At 36.8% G+C, this 27,441-nt stretch overlaps 1 protein-coding gene across 13 annotated transcripts in view; it reads left to right on the forward strand.

Annotated features, from left to right (window-relative positions):
* Window positions 1-27,441, forward strand: part of NEBL (nebulette) — a 336,029-nt gene that overhangs the window by 238,925 nt on the left and 69,663 nt on the right. For 9 of the 13 annotated variants that reach the window (XM_036842823.1, XM_036842834.1, XM_036842825.1 and 6 more), the window contains 4 exons: window positions 9,994-10,104; window positions 18,607-18,681; window positions 22,204-22,305; window positions 23,236-23,337. The exons of 2 other annotated variants lie outside the window; for them this stretch is intronic. In XM_036842823.1, the coding sequence (XP_036698718.1) occupies window positions 9,994-10,104; window positions 18,607-18,681; window positions 22,204-22,305; window positions 23,236-23,337 (390 nt within the window). The remainder of the gene's footprint in view (window positions 1-9,993; window positions 10,105-18,606; window positions 18,682-22,203; window positions 22,306-23,235; window positions 23,338-27,441) is intronic. 2 more of the 13 variants (XM_036842824.1, XM_036842829.1) reach the window with 1 other exon arrangement.

The raw sequence follows: 27,441 nt of genomic DNA on the forward strand, positions 1-27,441 counted from the left end.
TTGGAAGCGACTGATGCGTGTGCTGTCAGCTGTCGCTGGTGGAATCACAGATAATGACAAGGACCTGCCAGTATGTCAGTTACATGACGCTGTTTTTCCTAGTCCCATTCACCACTGCTAATAGAGCAAATTTGAATCTTATTTAGACAGTTTACTTAGATTACAATCTTATAGCAAATATTAAACTAGTCTTTAACTATGATCTTTAAGTGGAGAACATTCCAGTAGCTTATTAAAAGTTGCATAAAGAATTAATGGTTAAATTCAGGATCCACAGATCTGTGCTCCATCAATTAGACAAGTGGTTCCTGAATTTCTTTTCCGTGGATGGTGTTTTTCACTTGGTAGACTATCTCAGGCTACCAAAAAAGAGCCTCCACCAGGCGGAAATGGCCGTTTTAGTGATTGCAAGTTGCAGATGAACTTAAGAACTGTCATCATGTAAACTCATTTTGAATCCACAAGAGTTTAGGAGTAATTTTCCCTTTATAGTACATCAACACAGAAGGAATCCTTAATGCATTTAATCTATTGTGTTTCTTAAAACAGAATTTCAAAGCAGAATATTTTGCCTCTTTCTCACTCCTATTATTGCTTTGTTTTCTTCATAGCACGATCTGATTTTTTTTTTTTTTTTTTTTGGTTACTTTATTAATCCCTAAGAGAGCAGGGACCTTATCTGTCTTGTTCCCTGCTCCACCTCTGTACTTAGAACAGGCCCTGGAACACAGGGAGGATTTAGTAAATACTTGTAAAATGGATTTTTGTTCAATTTATTGATTTCCTTTCTAAGGAGATGTTTCCTTTTACATAGTTTATATTTTTCATGCTACATTTTTGGTTAATAATAATAAATACAAAGAAATGCTTACTATGTGTCAGGTACTGTTCTATGCATTTCACATATATTTATATCATTTAATCCTCACAGCTGCATGAGATATCCTCATTTTGGAGATGTAGAAACTGAAGCACAGAGAGGTTAGGTAACTTGCGCAAGGTCACACAGCTAATACATGGCAGACCCAGCACATGAACATGGATAGATTGGCTCCAGAGTCTGGGTTCTTAACTATACCCCTTACCACCTCTTTTTACTATTTCTATCCCTCTTTTTCTTATTAAACAAGTTACTTCTTTTTTCAGAATCTTTTTACTTTTAAGTAGAGGATACCTAGATAATTTTAAAATAGTCTGAAAATAGATGACTCTTGAACAATACCAAGTATAGTCATCCTTTGCAGAATATCTTTAAGTACTTCATTATCACAAACTTAAATGTCCACTATGTACCCAGCTTGGCAGTAAGCTAATCTCAGCTGTGCACATGAGGCTAAAAATATATGTCAGGGTTCTGCATGGCTGACCATGACTAATATGCCCCCTTTTTTTCCTGCCAACACCTGGTAACCCAGCCACTTGCTGATCACATGGACTACTTTATAAAGCAAGCAATTACAACACTTGATGTTTGACAACATTTATACAATAATAATAATAATAAGCAACAATTATGCGATAAAGAAAAGAAACAATCTTTTCTTATTTTTATACTTGGGAAGGTAAGATTTTCAGATATTTGCATCCTAATTGCTTTGGAAGGGCACAACTTTTCTCAAATTTTTATGGCATAAACACATCTATAGGACATAAATATGTGCACATAGAACTTAACATGCAAAATAATCCATATTGTATATTTTGGAATCTATCTCTTTTTTTGCAGAATAGGTTATCACTTACGTTAGAATATGCACCCTAGGAAAGACATACGTGTGCTCTCAAGGAGCAGCACTGCCCAGTGTTATAATTAGTCCCTGAACTTGTCTGAAAGGAAAAACCTGGATTCCGAAGAAGGGATCTATTTCAAAGATTTATGTAATTGTAATAACATTTCTTTAGATTTACATAAATCTATTTTATTATTGTTAAAATTGCAATTCTCAATTGCCTAATAAGACAGGCAAGAAAGTAGAACTATTTGATAGTGTCTGTGATAATTATAGAACTAACCTTTTACTGTGTCCAAAATAGTATCAGATTTGTGGCACCCTGAATTAGAGTATTAGTATTAGGCAAATACTAAAATTTAACTGTCTTCCAACTTCTGTTAAAAAGTATCCTAAACTTTTGACATTGGAACAAAATATTATCTTAAAATCAATTTGCAAACATTCTCAGATGCTTACATTCAAACTAGAGTGATGAGGTGAAGTTAGGTAGGTTAATACTCCTTGTAGAAAATGGCTGATAGGAAGAAACACCTTAAAAAAAAGAGAGTGAGACAGATGTGGAGATTTTAGGAAGCCATTTTGTTAGATAACTCTCATTAAAAATTTTACAAGCAAAGATCACAAAGAAATCTTCTGGAAATGGATGGGCTGTGCCATGAAGTGCTGTGACCCTTCTCACCAGGGCTGTCTCAAGCAGAGACTAAATAATCCCTTATCACAGAAGTGATACAGGCTACTCAGGCATCTGAACTGAGGAGATTTATGAGAGCTTATGTTTTTATCTACAGTGGCCACAAGGTCCTGTTTCAGGAGCTTCAGGGCTGCCTGTGTTATGGGATTAAAAGTACATTTACCTATATAGTAGTTATGAAATATACTGTAAATCAGAAATATATGTATATATGAGATATAAACATATAAGATGAAATATATAACACAAATGTGTATATTATTTGCATAAACATATTTACGTATAATTTATATAAGACTATTGCAACTATCTTCCACTAGTTAGGCATCTAGTACCATAGCAACCTTAATTCACAAGGTTGGAAGAAAACAGTATTAATCTAGGGAAATGCCACGCAATAATGACAAATCCTAAGAAATCAAATTTATCAGAAAATTTATTAGTGTGACATAATTTTCCATTAGCTATTTTAAGGACGAAAATTAATATGATAAAGTTCAGCTGCCTCCAATTTGATGTAATCTTAATTCTAAAGTGGCGCTTAGCAGCAGCTATAAATGAAATGACTATTTTAATGCTGCAAGTAGAAAATTACATAGCCTTTTTAAGAAAGAGTGCTTTTTAAAATTGTGCTTGATGACTCACCACTTCTATGATAACCCACAAAATGATCAGCTGCATTGGTTATGTTTGTAAGTTCACAAGTACCATAGTCAAAAACGCAAAATCAACCAGGCATCCAGCAAAAAGGAGACAGGCATGTGCTAGTGTTTTTTTCCTTATAACAGATCTCATAGAAGTTGTTTCTTGGCTTAAGAGACTTGGCCACTCACTAAACTCCTCCTTCCTCCCCACAAGTTATAATAGATAATGTAATGAAACTGAGATAATGGACTTTCTCAGTCTGAATGGAGTTTCTTAATGGGTTTCCTGTTTAACATAATTAATTGGTGAAAATGTAAAAGATATGTCCATCAGAATTAGATATCCTGATGGATTAAATCAACGGACAGACTCTAGCAAGATGAATTATCCCTGGAATAATGTGAGGTGCTGTGTGCGAGGCCTAATAATCAACCAGATGTGGGAACAGGGCTGAGCAGGAGTGAACAAGACTTAGGGGCATTAGCTGACAGAAGTCTCAACACAGTAATCAAAAGGAAAATGGTGTGATCCATGGATGTGTTAATAGCATATAGCACATTTGAGATGATAACCTAGATTAAACTGAACAGTTCTAATTAGGATAGGTCAGGCCATATCTGGGATATTGTGGACACCTTAAGAAAGAGGAGGAAAAGTTGGAATTGTACTTCGGAGAGCGTTTAGAGTGTACAGGGGTTCAGTACCTTAATCTATGCAGACAGGTCCGGGGAATGGAAGCCACTGACAGCTGTGTTCCCATGTTTGGAGTTCTGTCCTGTGAACCAGATTCTTCCCTTATGGCCAAATGGATGCCGCTCTGGGGAGATAGACTTAAGTTTCATTAAAGGAGGAACTTTGTATCAGAATCTTCAAAATTTAAAGACTGTGATACCCAGGTTGAGTTCTCTTTCACTGGAAGTTTTCAAGAAAAACTCGGTGGGGGAAGCCAGAGAAGGGATTTGAACATTGATATTTGTACTAGATGACTTTCCCTTTTTTTTGGTAGGATCGGATGCTTTTACTTAAAAAAATTATTTTTGTAATTATCACTTTAATCCTTTAGACAAGTATATTATCTAAGTTAAGTGGGTGGTTAATTCTACTTATTAAAGCCTACAAAGAGTTTAAGCTCGTGAGAATGTTTAATAAACTCAGTTACTCATTCATTCACTAAACATTTATTGCGTTTCTATTCTGTGTCATTCAGTATGACTGGCACAGGATATTAAAAGATATGTAAGATACGGACACAGCTCTCAAGGAGCTCATGTTGGTAAAAAGTTTTTCCTTAAGTGTAACTGTATACTTTCATTAAAAATTAGATCTTGTTTTGTCTTGGTGACCACTGTTCTAGTTTTTCTTTTTTAAGTTACCTTTATTCTGTGCCAAGTAATTCCAGTTCCATTTAATATCTTATTATTAAACTTTTAATATATATAATTTAAATTAATTTAAAAATAATTCATTAATTTATTCTTGTTTTATTCTCATCCGTTTAGTTATACTTTTTTTTATTTACTTTTTTATACAGTAGGTTCTTATTGGTCATCAATTTTATACACGTCAGTGTATACACGTCAATTCCAATCGCCCAATTCATCACACCACCATCCCCACCGACCCACGGCTTTCCCCCGCTTGGTGTCCATATGTTTGTTCTCTACATCTGTGTCTCAACTTCTGCCCTACAAACCAGTTCATCTGTACCATTTTTCTAGGTTCCACATACATGCGTTAATATACGATATTTGTTTTTCTCTTTCTGACTTACTTCACTGTATGACAGTCTCTAGATCCATCCACGTCTCAACAAATGACCCAATTTCGTTCATTTTTATGGCTGAGTAATATTCCATTGTATATATGTACCATATCTTCTTCATCCATTCATCTGTCGGTGGGCATTTAGGTTGCTTCCATGACCTGGCTATTGTAAATAGAGCTGCAATGAACATTGTGGTACATGACTCTTTTCGAATTATGGTTTTCTCTGGGTATATGCCCAGTAGTGGGATTGCTGGATCATATGGTAATTCTATTTTTAGTTTTTTAAGGAACCTCCATACTGTTCTCCATAGTGGCTGTATCAATTTACATTCCCACCAACAGTGCAAGAGGGTTCCCTTTTCTCCACACCCTCTCCAGCGTTTGTTGTTTGTAGATTTTCTGATGATGCCCATTCTAATTGGTATGAGGTGGTACCTCATTGTAGTTTTGATTTGCATTTCTCTAATGATTAGTGATGTTGAGCAGCTTTTCATGTGCTTCTTGGCCATCTGTATGTCTTCTTTGGAGAAATGTCTGTTTAGGTCTTCTGCCCATTTTTGGATTGGGTTGTTTGTTTCTTTAATATTGAACTGCATGAGCTGCTTGTATATTTGGAGATTAATCCTTTGTCCATTGATCCGTTTGCAAATGTTTTCTCCCATTCTGAGGGTTGTCTTTTCATCTTGTTTATGGTTTCCTTTGCTGTGCAAAAGCTTTGAAGTTTCATTAAGTCCTATCTGTTTATTTTTGTTTTTATTTCCATTTCTCTAGGAGGTGGGTCAAAAAAGATCTTGCTGTGATTTATGTCAAAGAGTGTTCTTCCTATGTTTTCCTCTAAGAGTTTTATAGTGTCCAGTCTTACATTTAGGTCTCAAATCCATTTTGAGTTTATTTTTGTGTTTGGTGTTAGGGAGTGTTCTAATTTCATTCTTTTACATGTAGCTGTCCAGTTTTCCCAGCACCACTTATTGAAGAGACTGTCTTTTCTCCATTGTATATCCTTGCCTCCTTTGTCATAGATTAGTTGACCATAGGTGCGTGGGTTTATCTCTGGGCTTCTATCTTGTTCCATTGATCTATGTTTCTGTTTTTGTGCCAGTACCATACTGTCTTGATTACTGTAGCTTTGTAGCATAGTCTGAAGTCAGGGAGTCTGATTCCTCCAGCTCCTTTTATTTCCCTCAAGACTGCTTTGGCTATTCAGGGTCTTTTGTGTCTCCATACAAATTTTAAGATTTTTTGTTCTAGTTTCGTAAAAAATGCCATTGGTAATTTGATAAGGATTGCATTGCATCTGTAGATTGCTTTGGGTAGTATAGTCATTTTCACAGTATTGATTCTTCCAATCCAAGAACATGGTATATCTCTCTATCTGTTGGTATCATCTTTAATTTCTTTCATCAGTGTCTTATAGTTTTCTGCATATAGGTCTTTTGTCTCCCTAGGTAGGTTTATTCCGAGGTGTTTTATTCTTTTTGTTGCAATGGTAAATGGGAGTGTTTCCTTAATTTCTCTTTCAGATTTTTCATCATTAGTGTATAGGAATGCAAGAGATTTTTGTGCATTAATTTTCTATCCTGCAACTTTACCACATTCATTGATTAGCTCTAGTAGTTTTCTGGTGGCATCTTTCGGATTCTCTATGTATAGTATCATGTCATCTGCAAACAGTGACAGTTTTACTTCTTCTTTTCCAATTTGTATTCCTTTTATTTCTTTTTCTTCTCTGATTGCCGTGGCTAGGACTTCCAAAACTATGTTGTATAATTGTGGTGAGAGTGGACATCCTTGTCTTGTTCCTGATCTTAGAGGAAGTGGTTTCAGTTTTTCACCGTTGAGAATGATGTTTGCTGTGGGTTTGTTGTATATGGCCTTTATTATGTTGCGATAGGTTCCCTCTATGCCCACTTTCTGGAGAGTTTTTATCATAAATGAGTGTTGAATTTTGTCAAAAGCTTTTTCTGCATCTATTGAGATGATCATATGGTTTTTATTCTTCAGTTTGTTAATATGGTGTATCACATTGATTGATTTGAGTGTATTGAAGAATCCTTGCATCCCTGGGATAAATCCCACTTGATCATGGTGTATGATCCTTTTAATGTGTTGTTGGATTCTGTTTGCCAGTATTTTGTTGAGGATTTTTGCATCTATATTCATCAGTGATATTGGTCTGTAATTTTCTTTTTTTGTAGTATCTTTGTCTGATTTTGGTATCAGGGTGATGGTGGCCTCATAGAATGAGTTTGGGAGTGTTCCTTCCTCTGCAATTTTTGGAAGAGTTTGAGAAGGATGGGTGTTAGCTCTTCTCTAAATGTTTGATAGAATTCACCTGTGAAGCCATCTGGTCCTGGACTTTTGTTTGTTGGAAGATTTTTAATCACAGTTTCAATTTCATTACTTATGATTGGTCTGTTCATATTTTCTATTTCTTCCTGGTTCAGTCTTGGAAGGTTATACCTTTCTAAGAATTTGTCCATTTCTTCCAGGTTGTCCATTTTATTGGCATAGAATTGTTTGCAGTAGTCTCTTAGGATGCTTTGTATTTCTGCGGTGTCTGTTGTAACTTCTCCTTTTTCATTTCTAATTTTATTGATTTGAGTCCTCTCCCTATTTTTCTTGATGAGTCTGTCTAATGGTTTATCAATTTTGTTTATCTTCTCAGAGAACCAGCTTTTAGTTTTATTGATCTTTGCTATTGTTTTCTTTGTTTCTATTTCATTTATTTCTGCTCTGATCTTTATGATTTCTTTCCTTCTGCTAACTTTGGGTTTTGTTTGTTCTTCTTTCTCTAGTTCCTTTAGGTGTAAGGTTAGATTGTTTACTTGAGATTTTTCTTGTTTCCTGAGGTAGGCTTGTATAGCTATAAACTTCCCTCTTAGAACTGCTTTTGCTGCATCCCATAGGTTTTGGATCATCGTGTTTTCATTGTCATTTGTCTGTAGGTATTTTTTGATTTCCTCTTTGATTTCTTCAGTGATCTCTTGGTTATTTAGTAACGTATTGTTTAGCCTCCATGTGTTTGTGTTTTTTACGTTTTTTTCCCTGTAATTCATTTCTAATCTCATAGCGTTCTGGTCAGAAAAGATGCTTGATATGATTTCAGTTTTCTTAAATTTACTGAGGCTTGGTTTGTGACCCAAGATGTGATCTATCCTGGAGAATGTTCCATGCGCACTTGAGAAGAAAGTGTAATCTGCAGTTTTTGGATGGAATGTCCTATAAATATAAATTAAATCTGTCTAGTCTATTGTGTCATTTAAAGCTTCTGTTCCTTATTTATTTTCATTTTGGATGATCTGTCCATTGGTGTAAGTGAGGTGTTAAAGTCCCCCACTATTATTGTGTTACTGTCGACTTCCTCTTTTATAGCTGTTAGCATTTGCCTTATGTATTGAGGTGCTCCTATGTTGGGTGCATATATATTTATAATTGTTATATCTTCTTCTTGGATTGATCCCTTGATCACTATGTAGTGTCCTTCCTTGTCTCTTGTAACATTTTTTATTTTAAAGTCTATTTTATCTGATATGAGTATAGCTACTCCAGCTTTCTTTTGATTTCCATTTGCATGGAATATCTTTTTCCATCCCCTCACTTTCAGTCTGTATGTGTCCCTAGGTCTGAAGTGGGTCTCTTGTAGACAGCATATATATGAGTCTTGTTTTTGTATGCATTCAGCAAGCCTGTGTCTTTTGGTTGGAGCATTTAATCCATTCACGTTTAAGGTAATTATCAATATGTATGTTCCTATGATCATTTTCTTAATTGTTTTGGGTTTGTTTTTGTAGGTCCTTTTTCTTCTCTTGTGTTTCCCACTTAGAAAAGTTCCTTTAGCATTTGTTGTAGAGCTGGTTTGGTGGTGGTGAATTCTCTTTGCTTTTGCTTGTCTGTAAAGCTTTTGATTTCTCCATCGGATCTGAATGCGATCCTTGCCAGGTAGAGTAATCTTGGTTGTAGGTTCTTCCTTTTCATCACTTTAAGTATATCATGCCACTCCCTTCTGGCCTGCAGAGCTTCTGCTGAGAAATCAGCTGTTAACCTTATGGGAGTTCCCTTGTATGTTATTTGTCGTTTTCCCTTGCTGCTTTCAGTAATTTTTCTTTGTCTTTAATTTTTGCCAGTTTGATTACTATGTGTCTCAGCGTGTTTCTCCTTGGGTTTATCCTGTATGGGACTCTCTGTGCTTCCTGGACTTGGGTGGCTATTTCCTGTCCCATGTTAGGGAAGTTTTCGACTATAATCTCTTCAAATATTTTCTGGGGTCCTATTTCTTCACTCACTGAGCAAATATTTATTGCAGTTTATGTCAGGCATTATTCTGGGTTCTGAGCATTTAGTGAACTAGACAGTTATATTCTAGTAAGAGAAGACAGAAAATAAGTAATTTTACAAAAATTAAACTGAGTAATTTAAATTTGTGAAGGAAATAAATAGGATAATATAGCATTAGACTGAGAGTAAGGGGATAATTTGCTGTCTTATGGATCTTCTTTACTTTCTAACTCTGTTGAGTTTGGTTAGTTCTACTTCTGAAGTACTTCTGATTATTCTCATGCCTTCTCTCCATCCCTGTGTGGGACAGATTTAATATGGTGGTGATGGGTGGCATTGCTATGATGCTTATTTCCCTAACAGAGAACAAGGCTTGACATATGTGAGAATTTTGTTATATTTTCTCCCAAAGTTTAGGGCTTTTAATAAGGTTTATATTCTATTATAGCTGTGCCTCCATAAAATCATAACAATCAATTAAAAAATGAACATTTCACTTTTAAATATGCAGCCACATCCCCAGTTTTGTCATTTTCTTTCCCAAGCTTCAAACCTTGAACATTTATGACCCTAAAGCCTCTTGGATGTGGAAGATTTCCCAAAACTGTAGCTGAGATTTAAGCTAGATGAATACGAGTGGGGAGTTCAGCGTGTGGACAAAGACTTTTGAAATAAATGACAAAGAGTTAGAATTAGGAGTCTAAACAGAAGCACAAAGATTAAAGTATTATGTATATCATTTTGTTATAGAAGCTTAGGCAAATTTGACCATTAATGGTGGTATTCAACTATATGAAATCCTAACAGAACACTGAAATTTAAAAAGTAAGGAATTTCATACACCTGTAAATGAAACTAACAATTATTTGTGTTTTTCTTAAGATTGCTTACAAGCAGAAGCACGATGCTGCCAAAGGATTCTCAGATTATGCCCACATGAAGGAACTGCCTGAGATCAAACATGCCATGGAGGTCAATAAGCACCAGAGTCACGTAAGCAAGCCATTTCTCATGATTTTCTGGAAAATTGTAGTTAACTGACATCAGGCCTAATGGGTGTGTTGTTGAAGTTTAAATGTTACAACATTCCTGTTCAAAAAGGACTTCAGAGTTTCTTTTATTTTTATGTCCCAGTGTTCAGTCAGAAGCACATCTGAATTATTCTGTCAGTTGTTATTAGAACCTTGTAGAATGCCTTCAAAATGTCAGGCACTCGCAGAACTGGGAAATTGGGTTTTTAACAGCAATTCCTAGAACTTCCTTGACTTGATGGCGTTACTCCCACGGTTTACAGTGCAGAATTGCAGAACTGGGATGCTAGTGAGATTGTACCCCACTGTGGTTTCTTCTGGAATTCATGTGGGGGGCAGATTGTCACACTTAAGACCCAAGAGGAGTAGGAATGCAATAGATGTGTAACGGCTGGCTTAGAAGCAGAAGCCAAGAGAGAGGAAACAAGCCCATAGAAAACACATTTATTCTTTGGCTATAAGGTAACAAGTACATCAAAACCTTCATGTGTTTGCTCGATTACCACTACTATCTTGGGGGCCTAGAAGAATATTTCTTCCTGAAATTTCAGTGGAAGCTTATTTGTCTCATTATCATGAATTCTTTGCTTTCTAGAAGGAACGTAGGAACTGTTTGTCAGGTCCTTTATGGGTTAGAATCAGTTAAGATAAAGTGTTTGCCTTCGTTGGGTTAAAAAACTCCCTTTCTTTGAAAAGTACCTGAAACATCTCTGTCATCTCATACAGGCTCTGCCCCACCACTTAGTTCTCTTACTGAATGGTGCTTTGCTGCCTCAGGGCCTCCAGAGCCCCAGCTGTGCAGTGTCTCTTTGTAGGATGGCAACAGTTATCTGATATTAAATTGCAATAGGTCAATGCTTAAGTAAAAGCTGAGTGAGCTTTTACATTTTAATCCAAATGTATAAACACGTGCCCATACCAAAAGTGCTTTTCTAAAATGGGTTAAGATTGATAAGAGATGAAGAAGCTACATGTCTGTAATTACCAGCTAGGCCATTTTACCAGGAGGCTTTATGAGAACTTCTGCTTACAGAATGACTATCATAATCCTAATAACTACCGCTTAGCAAGCACTGCCGCGCACAAGAGACTGTGCCGAGACTTTGATCATTGCCAGTTCTTGCAGAATCCGTGTACTGATTCCCATTTTGCAGATGAAGAAAATGAGACTAAAGAATCAAACTCCCTAGTCCACTCTTTCCGTTACACCCTGCTGCCTCCCTCTTGAAGGTCATTGGTTATTGGTCAAGATTTTAAATGAAAATTTTAAAATGTAGGGCAAAATAGGTTGTCATTAGAATTCAGATCAATGGATCCAGTGCATTTGCAAGAAAGAAAAACCGGACCCTGAGCTTCCACTGTTTGGAGCGGAAGAAACTTTGAACTCCCATAGATGACGTGGCTTCGAGGATGGTCTGGTGGTCTGGGGAGATGGCTGGCATCACACAGCTCCTGGGGACACCTTTCTAACTCTAGAATTCAATGAAATTCAAATACGGCAGTTCCTTATCATAGAGCTGAGGTTATTATTTTAACTCTGCCTTTTCTTTTAAAAAGTCTTTGATTGAGGGATTGAGGGAATAGAGTATAAAGCCCCTTTCTCCTCCATTCAATACTGTGTACTTATGGGAGAAGGATGTATTTACTTACAGTCCTCTGCCTGCTTGGCTCAACCTTTACATGCAAAGTTTGTACATATAATAGGATTTAGAAAGTGTTTAAGACTACTTACTCAGATTTAAGGGGAGAATGATATTTGTATTCTACCTGTGAAGTAGTTGATATTCCCCTAGAGTCAAGTCACTTAGAATAATACATTTGTTGTCCCAAAGATATGAAATTTAAACGTGGGTCTTGAAAACCACAGGAAAGCAAGTACATCTCTTGGTTCAGTAGGTGAGGCTGCAGCTTCTCCATGAAAGACAAAACCGTGTCTCCCAGAAACTTCAGTAAAATGAAACTCATCTGCAGAGAATTTAACTAATAGGGTTACCTTTTCATGATGCGGAATGTCACTTTGCACTATGCCTATTAATGACTTAATTTAATTTAAAATAAAATGTGTTGTCACATGTGCATCTGATTTACCTAGAAACAATGCATGTCAGCATCTTTGCTTATCTTTTTATGTTTCCACCAAAATCGAGTCAGCTTTCTGATATCTGTTAGAGAACCAAGAAACTGGGGTGATTACCTTTAAAAGCTTTTAATTTCTACCTCCTTTTTGGTCAAACTTTTTATTAGAACAATCATCAATGGGCCAAATGGAATCGTTTTTATTTCAGAACCTTACTGTCCCTTATGCCTTTGGAGATGTGAATAAGCAGCAGAGAGGATTCTTTCTGACTGGCCAACTGAATTTCCACCTCTGAATAACTGAGAGTTCCAAGGGGAAGAGTATTCTGGGGGCAGTAGTCTCTTCTTTCACCCCCAAATTCGATGATCATGGAACAGGAAAAAATTATTTCTCATAATATCCTCCACTGTCACATATGATAGAAAAGGAGTTGGGAGTCAGGCCAGGGTTAAAATGCTTCCTTTGCCACGTGTTGCCTGGATGACCGTGGACAAGTTACAAATGTCTCCAAATCTGGTTTTTTTTTTTTTCATCTAAAGTTGGGGCAGTGATACCCATCTCACAGGGCTCTTGCAAGTGATAAATGAGATATGATATGTAAAGGGCTCTGTAGAAGAGCCAGTCCATAAAATATTAGTTCTGTTTGGTCCTCCTTCAGTTTTAAAGGGTGATTTAAGAATTTAGGGTGATACATATAGCTGATTCACTTTGTGGTACAGCAGAAACTAACACGACATTGTAACGCAATTATACTCCAATAAAGATACTAAAAAAAAAAGAGTTTAGGGTGATAACATAGTTAATTCAAAACAATGAAACTAGATTAGATTTCTAAAAAGGCCAAATCAATATGAAATTTATATTAAGAAGCATTTAGGTCAGAAGGGCATATTCAAAAGGTTCCTGAACCCAGTTAACTACCTACCTTGTTGATACTGCAGTCAAAAAATGATTAAAAAGAGCCAATCTAAATTTTTTTGTATCTTCAGGGATGTACCCCTGCCAAATTTTTTCTAATGTAATTAGAGGAACTGGAGATATTCTATCCCGTTACTTTCCCCTAAAGATGGGCTTGAAATGAAAACCCCAGTAACATTAATAGTTTTCATGAATCTTATCAGAGACATGAAGTCCAGTACTTCTAAAGTAAGTCAAACAAATTTTAAACTGCCATTTTAAGTTTTATAAATAATGTGGTCTGTATAGACTTGTGATGAAATTAGAGTGGTAAACTTTCCCAAAATGCCATATTGGTAATCAGTTCAATGTGTATTAGAAAGAAGTATCTAGCAGGGGAAACTAGAGACTTAATGTTCTTTTCAAGAATGATATATGTACTTTCTTAACATTAATAAAAACTTTTCTCTTAGAGGAAAACATAGGCAGAACACTCTTTGACATAAATCACAGCAAGATCTTTTCTGACCCACCTCCTAGAATAATGGAAATAAAATAAAAAATAAACAAATGGGACCTAATGAAACTTAAAAGCTTTTGCACAGCAAAGGAAACCATAAACAAGACGAAAAGACAACCCTCAAATGGGAGAAAATATTTGCAAACGAAGCAACTGACGAAGGATTAATCTCCAAAATATACAAGCAGCTCATGCAGCTCAATATCAGAAAAAACAAACAGCCCAATCCAAAAATGGGCAGAAGACCTAAATAGACATTTCTCCAAAGAAGACATACAGATTGCCAACAAACACATGAAAAGATACTCAACATCACTAATCATTAGAGAAATTCAAATCAAAACCACAAAGAGGTATCACCTCACACTGGTCAGAATGGCCGTCATCAAAAAATCTACGAACAATAAATGCTGGAGAGGGTGTGGAGAAAAGGGAACCCTCCTGCACTGTTGGTGCGAATGTAAATTGAGACAGCCACTGTGGAGAACAGTATGGAGGTTCCTTAAAAAACTAAAAATAGAACTACCATATGACCCAGCAATCCCACTACTGGGCATATACCCTGAGAAAACCATAATTCGAAAAGAGTCATGTACCACAATGTTCATTGCAGCTCTATTTACAATAGCCAGGACATGGAAGCAACCTAAATGTCCATCGACAGACGAGTGGATAAAGAAGATGTGGCACATATATACAATGGAATATTACCCAGCCATAAAAAGGAACGAAATTGAGTTATTTGTAATGAGGTGGATGGACCTAGAGTCTGTCATACAGAGTGAAGTAAGTCAGAAAGAGAAAAACAAATACCGTATGCTAACACACATATATATGGAATCTAGAAAAATGGTACTGATGAGCCTAGTGGCAGGGCAGGAATAAAGACGCAGATGTAGGGAATGGACTTGAGGACTCGGGGTGAAGGGTAAGCTGGGACGAAGTGAGATAGTAGCACTGACATATATACACTACCAGATGTAAAATGGATGGCTGGTGGGAAGCTGCCGCATAGCACAGGGAGAGCAGCTCGGTGCTTTGTGACCACCTAGAGGGGTGGGATAGGATGGGAGGGAGATGCAAGAGGGAGGGGATATGGGGATATATGTATACTTATAGCTGATTCACTTTGTTGTGCAACAGAAACTAACACAACATTATAAAGCAGTTATACTCCAGTAAATATAAAAAAACAAACCTAATAAGCAGACAGAATTTCTATTCCGTCAGACAGAGAGAAATCTTTAAGGATAAATCAGTTAAATGATACTGGAAAAACATTTGTGACTCTGTGATTCCGTGATGTGACTTAAAATAACAGCGCTTTTAGAATTTAGTATTAAAATAGGTATATTAGTATTTTGTTCATCTCTAAGGCAGAATAGTTAGTAATACCTATCCTGCTTTCTTCACAAGATTGTGGTGGTGATAAAATTAAATCATGTATAAGAAAACTTTTCAACTTTTCAACTTTCAACTTTTCAACTTTTTTTTTCAACTCTAAAATGCTTTTATAAACAATGATAATACTGCTAATAATGATAAACTGTTAGATACAGCTCTATATTTTACTCCACTGTTCAGAAAATTGAAAAACAGTTTTGTTTTCTGATGAATATCAGATCCTGCATTTACTTATATTTCAAAGGTTTATATTTTCCTTTAAAAATAATATTTACAATTTAATGATTCAGTTGTTTTTTACATGCAGCATACCCAAACAGAAATAAGTCTTATCAAGGTAGAATTTCCAGTCCATGCGACTACTTGATGACACTTGGAGGGCTTCTCTAATGTAAGAGTTTATGACAAAAGAATTTCTTGAGGCTGACTGAACTGGTGTTTTTGAGATTATGACTGAATACAGTTTACACTACTTACTTCTGTCCTACATACTTATCCTGTCTAGTTTCTTCTCACCAAGAATCATTTTAACCTTCACCAGAGAAGCAAAGGGAATGAATGAGTTCGGGGCCAGTTGGATTTGATTTCTTTTGGTCTGTCTGCTCACCTTGCCCTTAGCCTCACAGGTGTCTGTCTGTGGCTTCCATCCTGCCTGCCATCCCTCAGCTCTCGCTCTTCGCATCTCCAAGTGCTTGAATTTCACTGTGTGGACCATCATGGTGGAGGTTTTGCTTTTCTCTAGTTTATTAACTCACCTATTGAAGAATCTCAAATCACTGTTGTCTAAACATGAAGAGCTTGCTGCAGAGTCACTGGGAATCCTTTGCTCAATGTGTCTGGCTGTACGTGAAGAATAAAGGCAGCCATTTTACTTCCATTTTCAATATCTAATTGAAAGTTCCTCTTATTGGCCAAGTCCAACCGAGAACGATACAAGGAGGGGATTCTGGATAACTAGTTCTAACGATACAAGGAAGGGGATTCTGGATAACTAGTTCTAACGATACAAGGGAGGGGATTCTGGATAACTAGTTCTAACGATACAAGGGAGGGGATTCTGGATAACTAGTTCTAACGATACAAGGGAGGGGATTCTGGATAACTAGTTCTAACGATACAAGGGAGGGGATTCTGGATAACTAGTTCTAACGATACAAGGGAGGGGATTCTGGATAACTAGTTCTAACGATACAAGGGAGGGGATTCTGGATAACTAGTTCTAACGATACAAGGGAGGGGATTCTGGATAACTAGTTCTAACGATACAAGGGAGGGGATTCTGGATAACTAGTTCTAACGATACAAGGGAGGGGATTCTGGATAACTAGTTCTAACGATACAAGGGAGGGGATTCTGGATAACTAGTTCTAACGATACAAGGGAGGGGATTCTGGATAACTAGTTCTAACGATACAAGGGAGGGGATTCTGGATAACTAGTTCTAACGATACAAGGAGGGGATTCTGGATAACTAGTTCTAACGATACAAGGAGGGGATTCTGGATAACTAGTTCTAACGATACAAGGAGGGGATTCTGGATAACTAGTTCTAACGATACAAGGAGGGGATTCTGGATAACTAGTTCTAACGATACAAGGAGGGGATTCTGGATAACTAGTTCTAACGATACAAGGAGGGGATTCTGGATAACTAGTTCTAACGATACAAGGAGGGGATTCTGGATAACTAGTTCTAGCCTTGGGAGGGAGTGTTGATGGAGCCCAGTTGAGTACAGACAATCGAGCACAGCAAGGGAGGGGTGAGGATTTAAGAAATGAATGTGTTTAAAGTGTTTAGAACAGCGCCTGGCACGTGGGACACTCGGCATGACTGTAGGATACATGCAAAAGATGTGGCCTTATGAAACAGAAGTAGAAAGATAATAAGGGGAGAATAAGCTGAGATTAAAAGACAATGAAATGAGATGAAAATACAAGCTGAGGGAGAAAGTGAACATGGTGAGATAAGGAAGAAATTCAATGACAGATTTTGATAGAATTAAAATCTTTAAAAAAAAGTTTAACTATAGTTGATTTGCAATATTGTATTAGTTTCAGGTGATAAAATTAAAATCTTTGTTGGAGGCCATAAAGAACAGATTTGACACTGCAGAAAAACGTATGAAATGGAGGCTGCATTTGGAGTTTCTAGGTTCAGTAACAGAAATCCATCTCATGTTAGCTCAAGTGAAAAACGAGAATTTGTTGGTTTGTGTAACTGGGAAATTCAAGCTACCTTCAGGCATAACTGGCTCCAGAGGCTGCACAGTGTCACGAGGACTCTCCTTCTCTTCCCATCTCTTGGCTCTGCTTGCTTCTGTATGACTTCACTTGCAGACAAACTCTGTCTAGGTGGTCTCAAGGCTGGTGTTTCCAAAATTAAATCATCCTCACAGCACCTGATCCCAGAGGAAAGGACAGCAGTTCTTTTTCCCCCAGCCTCAGATCCATCAGTGACTCTGGCCTTGCTTGGTTATGTGTCTGCCCTCGATTTAATCATGGTTTCCCAAGGGTTGGGCTATCTGATTGGACAACCTGTCACATGGCCACTCCTGTCACTAGGCAGGAAGGCTGCTTTTGATGGCCCCGCTAGATCACGTGGAGTGAGGGAAGGGCAGTTTCCAAATAAATAATGCTGCTAGGCAGATTTTTAAAAAATTAACACATGTCCACTACAAAGGAATAATTTAGGAAAATGATCCAGATATGTGGAAAAGGGCAAGGAAGTAAATTCAGTGGGGAAAAAAAAGGCGGGACGAAGAGATCAAGCATGTACAGTAATAATTCTAGGTGCTCCGGTGGAAGAAACCATAACTAGTCTTTGCGAAAATATTACATACTACTAAAAAGATAAAGCAGTTTATCTTGAGTGCAAAATAAATGTATAAAAGTGATAATAATATGATAATGATTGTATTTTCCTGTATAGGACCTATAGAAGATAAGGATGAAACTTCACTGAAAGCTAAAATAAAAGATTTAAAGAAATGGAGAAATATACCTTCTCCTGTGAACAGACTGAAATCTTGTTGAGATATCATTTTTCCCTGCATTGTTTGGTAGGTTTAGTGCAATGCCCATTAAAATTCCATTTGTTTCCTATGTGGAACTTTACTAGGATTATTCTAATGTTCATTAGTGAGAATAACTAGTTTAAAATTAAGAAAAAATTTGAAATAGAAGAGTCATGAAGGGAACTTGGTTTAATGGATATAAGTCGTTATAGTCATACATTTAAGAAATGTGTGAGTGAGACAGTGAATGTTAAGTCCTTAATATGATAGCTGGTACATAATAAATGGCCTAAAATGACAATTATTATTACTGTTATTATTATTATTTCTCCTCTTCTTCCTCCTCCTCTTTCTTCCCTCCCCCTTTCACTTCTCCTCCCTCCACCTTCTTTTTCATTCTCTTACTCTGAGGACACGATAGGGAACAAAACATTAAATAAAACGAGGCAAAAATCAAGTCATTGACCCTCAGGCCTGCACCTGTCCTGGGTTGATTTTCAGGAATTTTCAGAGATTTTCAGGAATCTCTGTCTTTCTTCTTATTCAAAACAGTTTTTTATAGAACACCATCTCATCTTGAGAAAACTGCCTGGAGAATGGGGTCCCATCTGTCGTTGTCCCAACGCAGTGAGCATTCAGGGTTTGGATTATTCAGGAAAAAAAGAGTGTATGTGTGCGTGTGTGTATATATATATATATTTTTTTTTTTTTTTTTCTTTGCCCTTCCTCTGACAAACCTCTCTTCCACTGTAACGTTTTTATTCTCCCTTAGTTGTGACGGCCTGAGGAAGGGAGCAAACACATGTTGCAGACATTTGAGAAATGTCAGATGAGCTTCCCTTGGCCCTAAGTAACAGGTTAGGTGGAGGAAGATGAGTAATCTGCTCGGGTAACCTTGTTTCCAATGTTCAGACGTCCTTGCACGTAGCGAAAATCAGGAGCTTGCCTCTCTCAGTGTCCCTCAGCATAAGCCCCCGTTCCTATGGGATAACCTCAAGCCTTGATACTCTGGGAGATCGGTAGAGACCAGGCTCCTGGGTTTTTCTCCTGTGTGGCTCTGTGGTGTCCGCTTGTTTGAATGTGCAGCTCATGTCAATCTTAATATTTGTTTTGAGTCACGTAGGCTGGCCTCTAATTTGCAATTTACATGGACGGTGGGGCCCTATTCATTGCCCCGCTCCCGCCGCCTTTGTGCTGTTCGCCTCTCTTCACGCAGCCATTAGGCTGAACAGCATATAATTAGGTAACCCATGTAAAGCATAGATTTCTGAAAGGTTGCAGCTCTTTTCAAAAAGTAAGGGTTTACATTTTTACCCTCATTCTTTTCTAAACAAAAAGACATTCCCCCCTACGGCTTTCATCTGAATGTAGTAACTTAGAAACAGTTAGTCTTGTAGGTGGGTAATAATTTTGGATTGTTTTCACCTGAGAGTCCGCTTTTGTTGACACAGTTTGTGTTTAACTCGGTGCAGGCTGAGGTTGATTGGCCATCATTTGTAGACGAGCGTGTTGCTTTTTGAAACCAATCAAATTTGGCTTATTTTAAATCCCTGAAGATTTTAAACTCACCCAACAAAATAACTCAGTTTTCAGATTATTTTTGTTTCTTTTGCTACCGGTGTGCACAAAACCTACTTAAAATTGCTTAACGTAAAGCCTATGAAAATACAAGTAGTGAAGGAAACAGATGTTCTTGCCAAAATTATGCTAATTATATTTAAGCTGTGTTCACTTGTCAGACAGGTTCATGATTATAAACATAGTTTAAAAAGTAGTTGGTGGTGAGGCCAATGCAAGCTCTTTTTTTTCTTTTAAATTAATTAATTTATTTGGCTGCGTCAGGTCTTAGTTGTGGCACGCCGGATCTAGGTTCCCTAACCAGGGATTGAACCTGGGCCCTCTGCATTGGGAGCGCGGAGCCTTAGCCACTGGACCAGGGAAGTCCCAGTGCAAGCTCTTAAATATTGGGAGCGCGGAACCTTAGCCACTGGACCAGGGAAGTCCCAGTGCAAGCTCTTAAATAGAAGTGTATATACATGCTTCATGGAAATAAAATCATATAATGCATTAGGGATCCTATGAAAGTTTTAATGCATTATCATTTCTTACACTTGATATTATTATTATTTTTTTAAGCGAAATATCTGTAAGTAGATTGAGATCTTTTTTTTTTTAAATTTTATTTATTTATGGCTGTGTTGGGTCTTCGTTTCTGTGCGAGGGCTTTCTCTAGTTGTGGCAAGTGGGGGCCACTCTTCATCGCGGTACGCGGGCCTCTCACTATCGCGGCCTCTCTTGTTGCGGAGCACAGGCTTCAGACGTGCAGGCTCAGTAATTGTGCCTCATGGGCCAAACACTCTGCGGCATGTGGGATCTTCCCAGACCAGGGCTCGAACCCGTGTCCCCTGCATTGGCAGGCAGATTCTCAACCACTGCGCCACCGGGGAAGCCCCTGATATTATTTTTGAAAGAAATAAAAATGTACAAATTTTTTTTTTTTTAATATTTTCTTTTTTAAAAAAATATTTATTTATTTATTTATGGCTGTGTTGGGTCTTCGTTTCTGTGCGAGGGCTTTCTCTAGTTGCAGCAAGTGGGGGCCACTCTTCATCGCGGTGCGCGGGCCTCTCACTATCGCGGCCTCTCTTGTTGCGGAGCACAGGCTCCAGACGCGCAGGCTCAGCAATTGTGGCTCACGGGCCTAGTCACTCCGCGGCATGTGGGATCTTCCCAGACCAGGGCTCGAACCCGTGTCCCCTGCATTGGCAGGCAGATTCTCAACCACTGCGCCACCAGGGAAGCCCCCAAATTTTTTTTAACGCTGCAAGGTTGAAAGGAAAATAACAAGATACATTGATATTATCCAGAGCACTGATTCATAGTGGTCAACTGGGGAATTCATTAAAATGCAGATTCTTGGGCCCCATTTACCAAAATTCTGTTACAGAGGATTGAGGATGGATCTCAGGAATCTAAAAATTTTAATAAGTACCCCAGATGATGCTATTGCAGAAAGCTTGCAGGCAACATTAGAAATACTTGTTTTGTACAAATGCAATTAATTGTGCATTTTGTATAGATGTTCAGTTGTACATTTCTGTGTTCTACCTTTTCCATCTTGAAAAAGTGAAGATGGGTTTTAAAAGTGACTGTTACTACACCCTTTGCATTATAAATTTAATAGTATCTAATGTAATGGACAAGTTGACTAGCCCCCCACTGGTGAATTTGCCATATAGAACTCCATCTGGCAAATAGATAAATATTTCTTCAGCTCATGACCAATCTCAGGAAATAGAGAAGCAGACAGACTGAGATGTTTGCCCATCGGGGATTATATGAGTTGGCTTCTGGTCTCTCCTCTCATTTGTCAGTCAAGTTAATGTAAATGACCACTGTCATCTAAAGTACGTTTGGCAAAATTTATATATATTTTTCTCTTTAAATCTCTATTTTCCACACTTTGATTTGATTGTATCTAATGTGTATTCAGAGGATGAATATTCCTTAATGTGAATCCTTTTATTGTTGGAGGATCAAGTCATTGCAATGATATTTACTAGAATAAAACTATCAGTACCCATCACTAGGCCTCCCAGATAAGGGGCATTTGAAGAGTCCAATCAGAAAAGGAAGAGAAAGGTGTGGTTGGGAGGGTGAAAGCTGGAGAGTTCCAGAGTTTCACATACCCTCACCCCAGGAAATGATTTTCCATATTCGTGTGCTGGAGCTTATCCTGTATCCCCTGGGGATCAAGACTGTGTGGTAGACAAGTTAACGCCCTTGGTGAGGATATTCTGTATGTGAATATGCACATATACACTTACACAGAATGACATGCTTATAAGGATGGTATATGTAAAATCTTATAAGATTGGTTCTGTGCCAAGGTCTTGGGATTATATTTTTTATGTTGTATAAATTCAGTTCATATGCAATAATGTTAGTGAGGCATTGGCATAGTAAAAAGAGAATATAGTTATCCAAATAAATGTTGCACATAAAAATTAAAAAAAAAAACTTAGGGTCAGTGGCTTTCTTAGAAGATTATGGCAAGGAAAAATTATGTTATGGACATTAAGGCTAGCAGCTATATGAAACTACTCATTTCTGTTTTCTTTTTTCAATCAAAACTGTCTCTTTGATCAGATTTTTTATAGAAAAGATGTGCAGGACACCCACATGTATAATGCGGAGCTTGACAGACCAGACATCAAGATGGCGACACAGATCTCCAAGATCATAAGCAATGTAATCTCTCTTTCTTATCTTGAGCAGAATTGATTTCTCATTTTTGCAGGAGACAAAGTGGCTTTGGTTGTTGGATGGTTAATTTAGTTAGTGAAATTAATCCATCTAAATTAATGACATCTCAATTTTTTCATCTGAATTATCCATTTCACTATGTAAATTATTTGGATATGTGCAGAAACTGATCAGACTTGACTTGACCATGGCTCTGTTGTCATGCTTTTAAAAAAATAAATACTATTCAGGCATAAGATAACATTCAAATGTCTGAGCCTGAGAATCAAGTTTGTCATTTGTCTGGTCCCATATTATCTCTCACCTTGTCCCAAAGAACTTCACTTGGCCTCCTTTCCACCTTGTTGCTGTTAATTGTGCAGGTTCTCTTTGGTCAGCATTTACCCATGCACACTTCCTATACATCATGGCTGTTTTTATCTTCCCTAAGACATCCTTCTTGGTTAATACCATTTTACGTAAACATACCTTACATCCTAATTAAAAATGATTACTTAACTTGAACCAAATATTTGAGTAACATAGGCTATACTCACCTTTAAAAATCAATAATTATTTACTAAATTCAACTGCATGATAACCAGACAGGGTTAGATCAGTTCCTAAGACTAAACAAAGCCGGAAGACATCTGTATGCAGAATGCAGGGTCTCAATTATCTAGAAATTTCTCCTGGATAACATAAACACGATGATGATGGTGACTGGATTCATGGACTCAAACTTAGTAATTATTTTACTACAAAAAAGTTGTTTTTATAAAATCAGTTTCTTCTTAGCAGTCAGCATTTTAGTATTTGGTGAGTTGTAAGGAATATTTTTTATGGACTGAGGGTCAATTTTATTTTGGCTATTATCAATGTAATTTTTCATTGGAAAGTAGAAATATTCAACATTCTCTTATTTATTCATTTTAGGCTGAATACAAGAAAGGGCAAGGAATAATGAATAAAGAGCCCGCTGTAATTGGAAGACCAGATTTTGAACATGCTGTGGAAGCTTCTAAACTTTCTAGTCAAGTAAGAATCTAGTGATGATTCCACAATGATTTTATTCAGAGATTTTGTTTCTAGCAGCACTGGAAGATATTTTACTTTAGGTAATGTCTTTAATTGCAAGAATACGTAAAGATAATGTTTCTGTAACCATGTCAGATAGGATTACAATAATTGTAAATTTCAGTAAGGGATAAAATAAGTCCAATTTTAAGCATAAAACTAAGTTTTCTTTTCTCCTGGCTCAAATTCTAACCTTTTTCAATGAGTTCAGCCATGTTGTCACATTTCCTAGGATTTCTAGAATTTAGCAATAGTCATATCAATTAGATTAGAAGAATAATTAAATTTCTATCTATACACGCATACACAGAACTTTTAACTTAGTAAGAAAAATAGCAATTTTCTCAATTTTCAAATGCTTTAACCACAAAGTAAAAAAGAGGTAATGTAAATGAAGAGAACATTGAAATCATAAAAAGGATCTGAAAAAGTGTAAAGACATGCCATATTTTTGGCTGAACGTCTCAATAGATAAAAATTTCAATTTTCCCAAAATTAATATATAAATGTCATGCAATTTCAATTAGAATCCAACAGTTTTTTTGAAGTATGGGTAAATGATCTTAGAGTTTGAATGGAAAGGAAATGCCTGAGAATAGCCTTTAAAAGTATGAAAGTGAAGACCAGTGAAGGAGAACTTAAGTTGTGAGTTACCATAACATAGTATAAAACCACTGAAATTAAATCAATATGGGATTGATATAGTAAGAGATAAAATAATCAGTAGGATAGACTAGGGAATCCTGGAATAGGTTCCAATGTGTATAAGAATTTAATATATGATAAAAGTGTTGGTTCAAGTCAGTGGGAAAAAGTTGTATTAGTTAATAAACGGTGCTGACATAACTGGCCATCCATCTGGGTAAAAATAAAATTGGACCTGAATCTTAAACCATCTACAAAATGAATTCCAGATGGATTAAAGATATGAATGTAAACCAAAAAATTTTTTTAAACCTTAAAAGAAAATCCAAGAGACTATATATACCACATAGGGATAACAGAGTTCTTCTAAAAACTGGAGAACCAGAAGCTATAAAATAATAGTTAGACATGCTTGACTATATAAAAATTAACAACTCTTGTAATGGAAAAAGGTAACGTTTGCAAAGTCAATGATAACAAACAGTAATTTTTATGCATGTATAGTGTTTTCAACTTTGAAAATGTCCATTCCTCAAGTTGCAAAAGTCTTAATTCGATTATACTTCAAAATGGAGAGATGTAAAAGAGGAAAACTGTAAAATCTAACTGAAGAACATAAAATACTATCTGAAAAAATGAGAAGACCTACTATGTTCTTAGCTTTGGAGGGCCTGAGAAGGGCTGTGACTCCAAGCTCTTCTCAGCCCAAATAACACTCATTGAGGAGCAGGGGATATTGGCACAGACCTGGCAACTCCTCCGGTATCGCTTTAGATTTTCTGACTTCTTACATTTTCAGCCTTTTTTGGGGGCAAAGAGTTCCTATCGGTTGTGTAGGAGAAGCGGCAGATTCTAGAAAAGCAGTACAATTTGGTTGAGTAATCAGAAAATGGGCTGTGGACCTGGACCCTGAGTTCCTGGTCCTGCCGCTGGCTCACTGAGTGACTTTGGACAGATGGCTTAATTTCTCCATCTGCAGTTTCCTGGCCCATAAAATGGCATGGCAGCAATACTGCTTCTTAGGGTTGTTGTGAGGATTAAATGAATTACCGCGAGCAACTTAAAATACTGCCTGGCCCATAGAAACACTGCATCATTTCCCAGGAATAATTTTACTGTAGCTATTTAGAATAGTTTTCTACTCTGCATTTTTTACATGAATTCATGCACAAAATGAAGCAGAAATAGTTGACTGGCCCTTAGATTCTGGTCTTAAATTCATTCCTTCACAATCTTATTTGAGAGTCCTTAGAAGAAAGTTTTAGTATTTGAGTTTTTATTTTCACATTTCAAATGCAGTCACCAAAAATCCTACCATTTGATCCTACCTGGGTTCTTAGGCAGACTTTAAAAAAAAAAAAATCTCAAATCATTTAATAACTGAATTATCAGATGCCTAAGCAGATTGTAATTTGCAAGTTACATTATATCTGTCATCTTTGTTTTTTCATGACATTTTTGCTGATCTCACAGTGTACAAACTCATTAGAAAAGGGAAAAACTGGGCAGATGAATATATAGGACTTCCGGAATGAACTTGGTATATTCATTTGTATTTTCAGGTGCGTTGACTAGAAATAAAGGCAGAAAGTGTAGTTTCTTATTTTTATTGACAACTTTGGAGATCATGTATTCTCTTGCTCCTAAGCTAATGAGATTGTGAATATAGGAGCCCACGAAGGCAAGTAGATACGTAGAAGGGAAATAAGTTAGGAATGCAGTAAGCTGGGAAGCTAGGGGCAGGATGCAAGATGCAGAACAGAAAGAGTAAGAGAGCACCCGGATTGTGAGAGGGAAGGCGATGACGGGGCAGTGCCCATGGTGTGGAGAGATAAGACACCCCTGATGAAAAGACAGAAAGAGAAAGCGAGAGGGCACAATTCTCCCATTTTACCTGGAAATTGAGCTCTGTGGGATTGAACCCGGAAAAAGTAATGGAAACAAAACTCTTCCTATGTTAACTTGTACAATAGCTTTGCTCCCATAGTTGTAAAGTCTAGGAGGCACATAAAATTATGGTCAAGTAATTAAAAGAAAATCAGTGAAAAATGAAAGTGAAATCTCATGTGCTAAGATAAAGAGATGGGTGTATTTATAAGTATCTCAAATATTAGGGCAGTAATTATTGAAGTCATCATCTTAAAAAAATTCTTCTAAGAGTGGTGGTTATTTTGTTTTCATATTCATAGATCATCTTAATTTATGAATTGGAATTTGTCTATGTGATGAATGGAATTCCTTTAGTTTTATAATGTCAAAGAAAATTTTGTATTTATAGTGATTAGTGTTTCTTCTGAAATTGCATTTGATGTATTGGTAAGAGAGGGTTTTAAACCTAAACATTACTAATTAGATTGATGTTAAAATTTAATAATAGGTATTGTCCTTAAATTGTAAAGGGGTATTAATTGGTTTGGAGAATCTCCCATTCTCCCTTCTGGGCAAGCACTCTCCCTTCCAACCTCCTTCCACCCAACTTTTGGCTTAAATGTCACGTCTTTGACTTGCTGATTTAAATTATATTGCTCTGTTCCCCTTTATTCTGTTTTTCTTTATAGTTCTTAACACAATGTATATTAGTCATATAAATGTATATGTGTGTGTTTTAAACATCTATTCACTACCACTTAGCAGGCTCTGTGGGGACAGGGTTTAATGGCATTAATGGCACAGATTAGGCTTTCAAGAAATACATAGAGACTGATTAAACAAATTTCTCTAGATCATTCACATTTGGTTCAAAGTCAGTAAGGTACTATTTTATTATGAAAATAAGGGCAGAGTATATTTTGGGTAAAATTCAGACTTAAATGCATGGATTTTATGATGAATTCTACATAAAAATCTGTTTTTACTCTCTTCCTCAACAGCTCTTAGTTCAGTTTCATCCAAAATTGGAGGGAATTGATGCCCATGGATATGTGGCTTTGTGTTGTTGTTTACTTTTCATTTTCACTGATAATTAAGCGCCCTTATCCAATTTTCCACTTCTTTCCTAGCATATGTTTCTATGACTATGATGAAAAGCTTTCGATCAGGGTCTGCTTTTTTTCTGCTTTTCTGGCACTTTGTGAAACTGAGCCATAGGTGATGTCACGAAGCCCAGCACTCCTCGTGCTGAAAGCTTTGAACTACTGAGATTGGAAGTCAGGCTTTGACTATTGAAACACAGCCCTGTTCAGATGCAGTTATGAGGAACTGGGTTAAGTTCTATCATGGCGGTTGAGCAGTTCTAGTGTTTTTTGTAGTGTGTACCTCTGAAAGTTCTGCTAAGTCTGTTAAAATTCTTTATAAAACTTTTAGGAGTTTCATCCCATATACCTAACCTATATTTTTAAAAAAGTTGGTAGTCATGAACTTTTAGATATGATATTCATAATGTGAATAAAATCAGTCATAGGTATAACTTCTCATTTGTTT

The sequence above is a fragment of the Balaenoptera musculus genome, chromosome 2 (genome assembly GCF_009873245.2).
Source record: "Balaenoptera musculus isolate JJ_BM4_2016_0621 chromosome 2, mBalMus1.pri.v3, whole genome shotgun sequence".
Taxonomy (NCBI): Eukaryota; Metazoa; Chordata; class Mammalia; order Artiodactyla; family Balaenopteridae; genus Balaenoptera; species Balaenoptera musculus.